This window comes from Apis cerana, linkage group LG8, assembly GCF_029169275.1.
Source record: "Apis cerana isolate GH-2021 linkage group LG8, AcerK_1.0, whole genome shotgun sequence".
Taxonomy (NCBI): domain Eukaryota; kingdom Metazoa; phylum Arthropoda; class Insecta; order Hymenoptera; family Apidae; genus Apis; species Apis cerana.
In genome coordinates, this window is record NC_083859.1 from 5,660,028 (window position 1) to 5,672,518 (window position 12,491).

The following is a 12,491-nucleotide window of genomic DNA, read 5'->3' on the forward strand; positions in this document are numbered from 1 at the left end:
TTCCTTACATAAATCACACTGTTTTTTGCCGCATAAAATTCATGATATTATCCAGACATTACCCCGTTATTGAACATAATGATCCTCTAAAGGCAACTCCTTCGACATACCGTTGATCAAAAAACCATCGTCTGGATATCTTTCTCTCTGCTTTCGTTCTCGTATTTCATCTTTAAATACCATCTAAATTAATAATCTGGAAAATAATAATCTTCGAAAATACCTATTCAACAAACAATTAAAAAGAGAAATCAAGAAAACCAAAGTTCAGCAACGATTCAAGAACAAGTAAAAATTTGATTACACTTTGATTAGTGGCGAAACGCGTAACATGTAATATTGTAATCTTATTTATTACCAAACGATCGAAATTAGCCCGAACGTCTCTTTTCCCCGCAACAGAACAAGAGCAAGAACAAGAGAGAGACAGTGGAAACTTCACTCCCAAGCCTTAACCGTCCAACACCCTTAAATTCGAGGCGACTGTAACCTCTGTACGGCTAAATCGGTCGAAAACTCGCGACACAGAGGATCGAATGCCCCATCGCTAACTCATCCCATCGTCTCGGCTCCTCTTCCCCCGTCCTCTTCCGCGGAGTTAGACCCCAACTCGTCGACGTTCTGTTCATCCAACGCCGCCCACGCCGCCCTCCGCCGTCCACCGTTCAATCCAGCCCCCTCCCTCCATCCCTCTCTGTCTCGCCACCCCCCTCGCGTCTCGCGCCGGCTCCATCGCTCCCGTCGACGAGTCGGGAGGCTCGCACAGTCAGCCGGCGACTCTTCAATGAGAACGACGGCTGCGTGGCCGGCCGCCCGTTCTCACCGTGTGTCACGTTTCCGTCGACGGAAATATAAATGCGTGTGTCCAAGTGCGTGCCGCCCTCCCCCTCCCCATCCCCACTCGATTAACGTTAACGCGTACGTGAGAATCGAAACTTCGCCTTAACAGTGTGCTTCTTTCTACTTCCATTACCGCCTTCCAATTTTTCCCCCAACGAGTCCGAACGAACGAACGAACGAGCGAGCGAATGAACGGTGGTACTTCAACCAACGAGGAGAGGAGAATAAGAGAATTCCAGATATATATATTATATATATATATATATATAGCATCGAGAGGGTCGATCCATTGAGATATCCTGAGATATAAAAGTACGCAGAATTGTGAATATATTAATAACAATTGTGTTTGTGAATTTTTGCTCGATTCGGGTGTTTTTGCTCGGGGAGGGATTTCGGCGTTGGCTGGTCGGAGAGGCGTTGGTTCGAGGCAAACGGAGAATCGGTGATGATAGAGGGTTGGGGAGAGGGGGAGGGTTGATTGATGACGAGCCGTGGATATTCGGTTGTGCTCGGTTTTGCGGTATCGAGAGGCGGGAGATGAAGTATCTTTCGCGGTCAGGGTAGGCTGCTACTCTGGCTGCCGCTGCTGCTGCTACTACTATTACAGTGGACAATCTCCACCGGCGAGTTGGTTCGAAAATCCGCGTTCGATCGTTCAATCTCCAACGGACGGATTCAATACGATAGATCCTCGTGTATTTTTTTATATAGTTCCAGATTTTAGGGAGGAGCAGAGCGCGGTTATTATTGTTATTCCAGTGGTGTAACTATAATATATCCGTCTGGTTGCCGGTTTCAAACCGTATCGTAATCCCGTGAAATAAATAATGAAACGTTGAAACGAAACACCGGGGACAATTAATATAATAGTTGATATACCGTACCATTTTTTCTTCCCCCCCTCCCTACCTATATTTGAACACTTCCGCGTATTTTTGCCGCTTTTTCAAAAAGCTTCGCACGGATTCAAAAATCCAGTGATCTAATTTATCCATTGACCCAGCAAGTAGTATCAGTCGAGAGGAAGTTTCAATTTTTCGTGAAAATGTATCGCACGAAATACAGGAATTTCAAACAAGGAAGAGAGAATTCTCGAACATCTCTATTTAACGTGGATCTAATTAAAGGAACCCGTGCAGAGGGATTCGAAAGATCCGCGAAAGAAAGGACGTCGTCGAATGAGGGACGAGCCGTGTTGAACCCGTGAAATATTCGCCGAGTCGAGGCGAGGGACAAGGTTGAACCGGTGGTTTCAAACTGAATTTAAACTGCGCGTAGTCACGTTTCAAAAAAACGAGTTTGAACCTCGTTTACCACCTGCCCTGTGAACGGGGCGAGCAAGTTTAATAAAGGTGGTGGCCGGGAGTGGAGAGGGGTAGTTGGCGCACCAACTTTCTTTCCCGAGGACTTTTAATCTTGTGATCCGTCGGTCCGTGCCAATCTCGAGTGGCGGAAGGGGAGGGCAGAGGGCAAAGGGCGAAAGGGAGAAAAAGGCCGCGTTGTTTCGACGCCGCGACGACGATGACGGCGACGGCGACGCCGACGGCGTCCGTGTTACGTGAAAACGCGCAACCCTCGCGCCGGCCATGAGCTTTGCTCGTCGACGAGGGCGACGTACACGCGGCCCGATTAAGTCGTCGAATAATAAAAACATTCTAAACACGTACCTTCGAGACGCGATTTTAGAGTCACAGTTGTATATTTTCTGAAACTTTTTAATGTATATTTTGCGTTTTACGTTGTCGGATTCGCGTCAATTTAATAAGGTTTTGTCTTATCGTCGCTAATTGGAGAAGAGGATCGATGATATAAAATTTATACGAATGTAACCCGTGATGCGCGTTCCACCGATGCGTTTCGCGTTCGAAATTTCGTTTCTCCAAAACTTGATGGACCCGTATGATTTTTACGTCGCGTTGATATTGGATTTATGAATAGCCTGGACACGATTTCGTGAATTTGTGGCTGTGCGAAAAAAAAGTTGGAGATATTTCGAAAATTTGTGTTTGAATAATGTTTCGCGTGATGGATTGTTTTTTAAAACGAGCTGGATTCCCTTGCGCGATAAATTATTAATATTATTGAAAGGATAAATGACAAGTTGTAATTTATAAATCTCGCTCTTTTTTTTTTTTTTTCACGATTTCATAAATTTACGTCAAACGGGATGGCTTATGATTTATTTAAAGTATTTTATTCGTTATCGTCGTATAGAAGAATTTATTAACTCTCTTATCTATTTTTTCGTAAAATATCGTATACTATATATAAATTTTAATATCATTAAACATTGCGCGAGAAAATTTATCGAACTTTAATCGCGTTTCACGAGGGGACAATATTTCGTTTTTGTCCCAATTACGAAGAACGCTTCTCGTGAGAAAAGAGACAAAGAAAGCGAGAGGGTGAGAAGCAGGGACGTTCATCCACAGAGCGTGATTCATGGTGACTCGTGTTTTCGTCAAGGAAACGAATATAAGTGTCGGAAAGATTATCGACCAGCGGAAGCTCCAATTGTAACAATTCTTCTCCTATTACCATTCATTCGTGGCTTTCGCTCATACCAGAAGAAGAGTACACTCGATATCAATTTGCGGAAAGGGTTAAACCAGCGTAATGGATATATATACTCCACGGATGTTTACAATTTTACGTTGTAAACACCGAGATTCTATATCAGTTTATTATTGAAATCGAGAGAAAATCGATAAATTGGCAAGAAAGAGCCGAAACCATTCTCCTCATTTTTCAATCGTGGATTTTCATCGACGAACGTGGATGGAAACAATCGTGGAGGATACCGATTATCAGTTACACGGCTATTCTTTCTCCCAACCACGACAAACACTCGCTCGCACGATATTTCCGACGAAGGAAGGACGATATAAACGGTATCGATTCTTCTTGGGCCGCATTCGTTTCCGGGCGAGAGGAGAACGGTTGCCACACCACCGTCGTTGCAACGTCGTTTCTCCCCGTGCGCGGAAGTGACGTAGGATGACAAATGAAACAGCCACAATGCTCGCGATCTTGAGCTTGATTTTATTCCTGGAAACATCCACTTTACACGTACCTCCCTCGGATAAAAATACCCCACGGAGGAGGGAAGAATGAGGTAGAAAGTTCGAGCGAGGGGAAAAAGGAAAGATTTCGAATCCCTTTTTTCATTCGAGGAACGCTTCGTGACCCTTCGAGAGAATATAGGAAACGAGGGGAGGGGAGATAAAGATGTCGTAATTGGAAAAAAAAAAGGATGGGGCGATTCGTCCGGATACACGTCAAAGGAATATCAACACCGGTTGCATAAATATGTATACGCGTTATTTGCATCGCAAACGCGGCGCACGATATCTTTGTTCCCCTTTCCTCCCCCTCTCCTCGATATCCCGAACGAACGCATCTCTGAGGTGGAAGGGGCGGTAAATTCGGCCAGCGAGGGAGGACGACATACCGATATCTCGGCATTTTGCCCACGTTCCCTCGAATCACATTTTAATGCAAGGATCGACGCGTGGAATGCGCATCTCTCCCTTCTTCCTTCCTCCCTTCCTTCCTTATTTCCTCGATTAGAACCCCTGGGACGATCACCACCCTCCTTCCATCAGGAAGGTTCCCTCCTCCGCGAGGGAAGATACGAAGGTGTCGATCTCTCGGCCCGAGAGATCTTCTTCGCCGAGAGAAAGAATTCGGGAAGAAACGACACCACCCTTATTTCTTCTATTCCACGTCATCGTGATACCCGCAAAGTCCGCCATGGGCCATTAACGCTTACGAGACTTGGAATATCTCCGTATCTTCCGACTCGATACCTCGTTCAAGCCTCGAGACATCGTCGATCGGAGATCGTAAAACGTTGGCGGGACACGAATTGGAGGGGTTGGCTCGTTTCACGGCTTCGTTAAGGCGCCGTTACGAGGGGGAGGTAAAGGATAGCGAGAGCCTGAACGAAGTGAACACCGGCCGCGCGATAAACCGTGCCGATTTATGAATATCGCGAGACCCTTAACGACCGTTGCTAATCACCCCCTTTAGGGAAAGGGAGGAAGAAGGGAAGACGAGAGGTTTTCTCTATATCTAAGAGGGGGTGCGATTACAACCGCGAATTCGAAAAGCTGGGATATAACGATGGGAGTTGTGGGAGAGAATAAAATAAACCGCTTGCGGTTTTAGAATGGCGTTTAACCTGGTTTAGCAGATGAAGCAGATGGAGATAGATGTTTGTTCGAGACGAGAGAGAGAGAGATGGGGGATGTTTGGCGGGAAATTGGGATAAATTTATACGTTTTAACGCGCACTGATACGTTGGAGGAAATTTTCGCGTTCCTAGATCGGCGTGATATTTAAATGGATGAAAAGAATTGGCGGGATGAATTTATGGTAGTTGAAGTGAGAGAGGATGCGTATATATGTACAAGTTTGAAAGGGTAGATGGATCGAAGAAGGGTGTTTTGAAGATCGTCGAAGTTTAACATTTGAACGATACCAGAAAAATATTTCTCTTAATTCGATATCGTAGCTCGTTATATATTTTCTATAAAGATTATCTGAAATATTTTGTTTCACTTGTGAACAAGAAACGGAATAATGTTATAAATTGGAACGAATATCCGGTAAAAACATTGTCGCTGCACACGAGTCATGCGATCGTGAAATTTGAAATAATAATAGAGAATCGGTGATACGGTTCAATAGGGAAAAAATTGTTGCAGTTTTGTCAATATTGGAAAACAAAAAGAAAAAAAATTATTTCGCGAATTTTTTGCCCATTGTACATTGTCGGGGATCCGAAATTACTTTGCATTGTTTCATGAAATTCGCAGAGGAAACAAGATTAAAATATAGAAGAAGGAAACAAAAAATAGAGGAAAATTGAAATTAACATTTGCAATTTTCAATTTCGAATTATCCTTAAATCAATAACTTTTCTCCTTTTCGAAATTAAACTTTGTCCAAATACTTGAATCGGTATCTCGTTTTTCCCTTCTCTTCTCTTCTTTTCCGTCCCCATAATTCGACAATATTACAACGCTGCGTTCGAATCCTAAAAATTGGAATTTAGCGATTTCGCGTGAAAATCAGCGTAAATTATGTTTATGTTTCGCGAATTCCAGCAGCAAAGCAATTCGAAAGGTGGGGAAAAAAATTTTCTAGTTTAGGAAAAAAGTCGTTTCTCTTTTTTTTTCTCGCGGTAAACACGTAGCAATTTCGATAGCAGATATCCGGTGGCGCACGCGCGCCAACTTCAATTAGCGGTCGCTGGCAATTAACAATGTACACGGTACTCGTTCGCCGTGGCCGAAAATTCGGAGGAACAGCGGATACGCCGTGAATTAACGATTAAACCGATCGAACCGCCCCTATCACCTCCGTTTCCCATCCCTCCATCCCCTCCCCGCCGCAGATTTATCTTCCCGCATTTTTCCCATCGCGGAAAAATTTGGTGGCGCGCGAGAAAAACAGGGAAACGGCGAATTTCACTCGATATTTCCAACACGCTTTTTCACTACTCACCCCCTCTCTCCCCTCTCCATCCACAAATAGGCAAAATCCTATTTCCTTGATCATCCTGTCGCTAATTACTCGATAATTTCCCCGCTGTGCCTTTGTGCGCAACCGATAAATCGAGGAATTTATCGGAGTTCCATAAAGCGATGCGATTCGAGGACAGCGATTCGAATAATTAATTGGTTTTCTCTTTTTTCCCTTTTTTCCAATCCTCGTTAAAAGAATACGATCCGTTTATACGACCGATGCGTTTAGAAATTTTTCTCCAACGAGATTTTTTCGTCGTCGCCGCGATTTTCCTTCCGCTTCCACATCCGTATCCATGGAAACGCGTTCATATCTCATAACGAAGATCAAGAATTTAATAGAAATTATCCGACGATCGAGCTCCGTTAAACTCATCCCAAAATCGGTTTTTCATTCCTTCCAGAGAATATTCACGCTTAAAATCTTCTATTGCCAAAATTCGAGGACGAGGATAGCTTCCATTTTCCCTTCCCTTCAATCAAAATCACCGGAAATCACGGAGAAATCGTTTATTGCGCAGGGAAGGAGAAGGAGGAACCGCGAGTACACCCGCAATTACAATCATCCCAAGAATCCGGCGTATCTCGGAGGGAGGAGCAAGGGAGGAAGAAGGGACCTACCTGGGTTCGAGCAGCAGTTCCTCGACCGCCCCCGCGAAAAGAACAATCGATGGAATCGACGTAGAGAATCCAGTCTGGGCGAAGGTGAAGGCGCCAACGACCACCACCGCCTCCTCCTCCTGCTCCCCGCACGAGGTCGAATCGCGATGAGAATCGTCGTGCGTGAAACAACGTTTGATCACGGCTCGCCTCGAAAGTAGACGATGCCCCTCTCCTCCCCCCCTGTGTTCACGCTCGCCCGCGACTGACGCTCGGCCGGCCCCGTTCAATCGAGAAGCCAGCAATCATGCCGATCGAACTGGAGGAGGCCGCCAATCGTTACTAGAAGCGGATTACGATGGCCACCACGACGGGGACGACTCGCCTTGGTGTTCGCGCGTGCTAGTGACTTGCCAGTGTCAAAGTGGAATTACGCTGGTGTGGATCGGGATGCCTGTGCGACGCGCCGTTATCTTCTCCCCCCGCGCGTTCTCCTCTATGGGTAAGTAAAAGAGTGTCGAGGCGTTTTCGAAAATTATACAACTCGATCTCGAGTTGAACGGACCCGTAAAACCTCCTACGTAGCAGAGATTAATTTATCCTCGATATCCTTCCATCTGTGATTAATCATCTTGATCGTGCGTCAACCCGGATCATTCGTCCCCGCCGCGCTACGTTTTATCGTATATCGATGGATAGATTGCTCGACACGCTACTTCCATTCGATTTTTTGCGCGAGTGATGCTCGAAAGGGGAGGCTCGTAATATTGGAAACATTGTTGTTTGTTTTTTTTTCTTCTTCTGGAGAGAAGACGTGTTAATAAGTATATTATATGTAGATATCGTCGAGATCGTTTATTTTTAAACTGGCTATCGATATATATATATATATAGAGTTTATGATATTTATATTAATAAACGATGAAATTTGTAAAGAACAATTGTACAGCGACGACATTTATTCAGAATTTCGGAAGCGTGTCGAAAGATCAGAAAGATCCGCGCGCCTCCTTTGTTTCCTGGCCGTTCTGCTTTACTTTGACGGAGCTTAATCCGTTTATATATCCGCGAGGTGGGCTGTGTCGGGAAGGAAACATGGTGAAAATTTTCAATCGGCCGATCGACCGTCCATTTGCCGGATAAATTGTTTTCCCTTTGTTTGCGAATTCCCGCCTGAATTTTTCGCGTTCCCCCGTCAGCACGAATAAGGCTAAAATCTCTCTTTGCGCCAACTTGTTTTTCCCCATCACCTGCGCTTTTTCCCCATCTGCAACCACTGCGGCTAAGTGCGTTTGACGCGGGGGAAAAAAAGAGAAAAATGTGTATCGCGTCGAAAACGCATCCCCCCTCTCGATTTTCGATTCTATTCCGAGAAGAAGAAGAAGAAGAAAGATGAGTTTAATAAACGACGAAACATAAAATGTGAACGGTTTTTCGCGAATGAGATTTCTTATAAATGGTAATTTGGTTTTACTCTATTGGACGATTTAATTTTTTCTGCTTCCAAAGCAGAAAAATATTGAAGTGTCGTTTGAAATGGATCATTTTCTGCGTTCGATTTAAAATATCGATCGTATTTATGAATACGAAAAGGAAGAGGAAAGAGATATAAGATGGAAAAAAATAAAAAATTGACACGAAACACAACGTTTCAACGTTGTCAACAATTTTGAGAATACATGGAGAAAATTTCCCTACCTGAGAACAGGCGAGGAACATTTTCACGCTTCACCTCCTCCCGCCCCTCGAAAGCTCGAAAGCTTAAAGTTCTAGCGGAATAAGAATAATCGTGCAACTTCGATTATCCCGTTCCTCTCCTCACGCTATATTTGTCTTCTAACTTTCGAGTCGATTGAAACGTTGCTCTTTCTCTCTGAAAATGATTCTCGGATATGGATGTAAAGGTGAAATTCACGGAGTAAGGGATATATTAAACACACGGGTGTCGAAGGGAACGAAATCGAGCGGGTCTCAAAGGGGAGGACGCGCAACAACATCGAGGAGGAGAGATATTCACGAGGGAAGTACGGGCATGCATCAAAGTGTCGGAAATTGTTTTACATTTTACTACGTTCGCGGATCACACGGCCCGATCGAGAGCACGTAATCACACTTCGCACACGTGACAAACGCTATTTGTCTTCAAACTTTCTCGCCCTCTCCGCGAATGCATGCGCCAACTTATCCTCTCCCTCCCCCCTCTCCCTCCTAGCCCACCCTCGAACGAAACCAAGCCAACCCAGGTGGAGGGAACGAATTCTCGCTATGAAATACCAATTACTCTTTCGTTTATTTGTATAAAAGCTACTAGGTGGAGGAGAGAGAAAGAGAGAAAGGGAATTCGAACATTTTATTTTTTTAAAAATGAAAATTTCTAATTGAAACTTTGCGATTATGCGGGGCATACAATGCGAGGGTTGTATGCGAAGCTATTTTTTTTTTTATCGAAATATCATTTTGAACGGATGAGAGTCAATGCTGCTCAGAATTTCGAAGCATTTCCGTTTTTTTTTTTTTTTTTTTTAATGTAACAATATCGCGATGGCGGCAGATAGAATGAAAGTTTGCAATTCAAAATGTTCGGAGTTTAATGCTCTGTTATTGCGTTGGTGAAGGGGAAGGGAAAAGAGAGGGGAGATTTGAAGAAATTTGACAAAATGTTGAAAACTGTTGGGCTGGTTGATCCTACTGAAAAAGATTTCTCCGCAAAAAAAAAAAAAAAATGAAAATCACTCTATGCGTAATCTATTGCGAGCTGCGTAGTACGTACAAATTTTCATTAAAATCGTAATTTTCGAGTTAGATGAATTTCCTTGTGAAACAGCGAGCCACTGTATATCGTACTGTTGTTAATTTGAACGAATGGCAAACGCGACATTACAAATTTTTTTCACGAGAAATAATCCGTCCTATATACGATAGTTAATTAATTTTAGCAGTACAGGCTTTTTTTTTTTTGTTAAATTTTATAAGGTAAGAGAAATGGACTACCTCTTCCAACACTGAATTACGTTCACACAAGTGGAAGTGGAAAAAAATATAAAAACTTCTTGGTCATGATGCAATAGTAATACATCGAGTAAACTTATACCTAACAATGCTTGATTCAAAAAATTGAATAAAAATATTCTTCTTTTTTCTTTTTTAAACTGTGCACGATGTTAATTGAATCAAATAAATGCGATAGATAGATTTTTATAGGAAAGCGATGCATTACACGTATTCCTTTTAAGGAGAGATGTAATTTAACAACAACGTTTTTATCGCACAATAATTGATTTCATCCTTTCCGCTCCAATTAATTTAACGATTTTTTTTAACATTTTAAGTAGTTACGATATTTCAATCGATCGTTTTGTCTATCGTGCTCCCTCTCGATACGCTCTTTCTCATCTCAAGATTCGTAGCAATTGTCACATTGCATTTCGAATTTAGCGATCCAATTAACCTCTATTGATCCAATTATCCCATTTAAGTTAGACGTTAGATGTTGCCAAAGACGGTATTATTTAACAAACATTAAATTGACAAGAATGTTATACTTTGAGGAGAAAAAATTTAATAAAACACCACTCGCCTCGCTAAAAACAGAGAAATTTTCACATTTTAAGTCAAATTGAGAAAATGAAATACTTTAGTTATTGCTGTGCGCGTATTAAAATGAACACGACGTAGAATTGAAAAAAAAAAAACGTTAACGATCGCGATATGAAATAAATAATTCGAAAGTAATCTCAGAATATATTTAATTACATCAACAGTCAAGCATTCGAGATACTTAATAATCTTCTTGATCTTTCCAAAAACGATTCTCCTACGATTATTCTTACAGATCATTAACACATCGTGACTTTTATTCGAAATCGCATCGATTCGCAGAAATTCGCGGAAACCGATTAAAAGGAGAAGCGAACGGTTTCATCGTTTATTTATCAATCCTCGTCAAATTTACCGATAGCAGAATATTCTTCGATTAATTGTCACCGATTACACCGTTAAATACGATACGATTCGCGCATAAACGATCGACGCCGAATTACTCGGCTCGAATTCCACGGAAAACAGAGGGAATTCGCTTATTTAACCAAATTCACGTCGATGCCAGAATCGAGATAACGCTCGTGTTTCGCGGTCGGGATTTCGCGGATGGAACGAAATAGCTAATTAAATTCTTTCCTTCGAGCCGAGTTTCGCGGCTCTTCCTCCGAATAATTCGTAAACGAAGAAGGTTTTTTTTTCAAAACCTGGAGGGTCGTAAAAAATTGAATTATCCTTCGAAATATCCCGATTCTTCCCGACTTACGCAGGGAACACGTTAAAGAAAATATCTCCATGGAGAAGGAATTTGAACCGAAACCATTTCCATCTCGAATCGTCCATCTCGACTATGTACTTGTCGTTCAATTTACGAAAATTAATTATTATAAATACGTAAAAAAATTATACATAAATCAAAGCGTGTCACGCGATTTCATAGAAGGGAAATAAATAATCCCCGATATTTATCTTTCGCGTAATAATATTCATCTCGGAATTTTAACACGGGGATTAAACAAGCGTTACGGTCGAAAAACAAATTCGAAACGATTTCGTAGTCACGAGACGCGAAAGGCAATTAGAAAATTAGCAGATAATCCAGAGTTACGAAGCGGAGACGACCCCTTTCCCTCCTCCTCGTAGGAAATCTCTCGCCTCGCGACAAAATAACGACCCCTCCTCCGTAATTGAATAAATAGTTGGCCGAGTGCGAACAAGCCGTAGTTCCCTTTTCTGCAAATAATTGACTCCCGTCAATATTTGCGCCCACGCTGAAATTTATTTCCGCCCCTCCCCCCGTTCTACGAAAATATATAACACCGGTTCGAGGTTAAACAAGGATTGGAAACCACGATTTCCAATTTCGAATGCGAAGAATTTCTCGCGCAAGGTTCCAGAAAGAGATAAAACTTTCGATCGCCTCGAAGATGGCCCCGAAAAGGGGGTTTGATTAATTAAACTAATTGCAACGATGCAAAGAAAGATCGGAAGATTTCCTCGGGCGACGTTTCCATCCATTCACGGTCCACGGACAGAGATATTTGCCGGCCACTCGAAAGCGCGCCGCACTTTTGGTACGCGGCCAAAGAAACGTCCACTCCCGTTTCTCGCGGAAGACGCCATCCCGATGCGTTCACGGGATGTGTATATAATTTATCCAACGTAAAGGGCGCAAGATTTATGACGTCGCGTTACGAAATACGAGTATACGAACGGCGTGTGCGCCTCCCCCTCGTGTTGTTCCGGCCAACCGTTTGTTGGACGAGGTCGGATTAATATTGACAGAGTTTCTCGTCCGTGGTAAAAAGGGAGAGGAAGGGAAATTTCAAAGGGATTTTTTTAATATCTCTTTCGCGGAGGAGCGAAATTTTCTTTGTGGGGGGAAGAGAGGGGTTGTTGGTCATTCCAAGATGTCCTTTAAGGGGGTTTGGCAGCACCGTTTAATGACATTCTTCGGGATTAGAGGGGGAAACGAGGAAT

The 12,491-nt window shown here is 43.0% G+C and overlaps 1 protein-coding gene across 4 annotated transcripts in view; it reads left to right on the forward strand.

The window, feature by feature from the left end:
• The first annotated feature begins 768 nt into the window (after positions 1–768).
• LOC107993373 (chaoptin) overlaps positions 769–12,491 on the forward strand; it is a 97,854-nt gene continuing 86,131 nt past the window's right edge. For 3 of the 4 annotated variants that reach the window (XM_062078223.1, XM_062078225.1, XM_062078226.1), the window contains exons 1-2: positions 769–1,152; positions 6,896–7,476. In XM_062078223.1, coding sequence (XP_061934207.1) covers positions 7,425–7,476 — 52 coding nt within the window. In that variant the 5' untranslated portion in view covers positions 769–1,152; positions 6,896–7,424. Of the gene's footprint in view, positions 1,153–3,087; positions 3,959–6,895; positions 7,477–12,491 lie in introns of those variants that run through there. The other variant, XM_062078224.1, reaches the window with a different exon arrangement.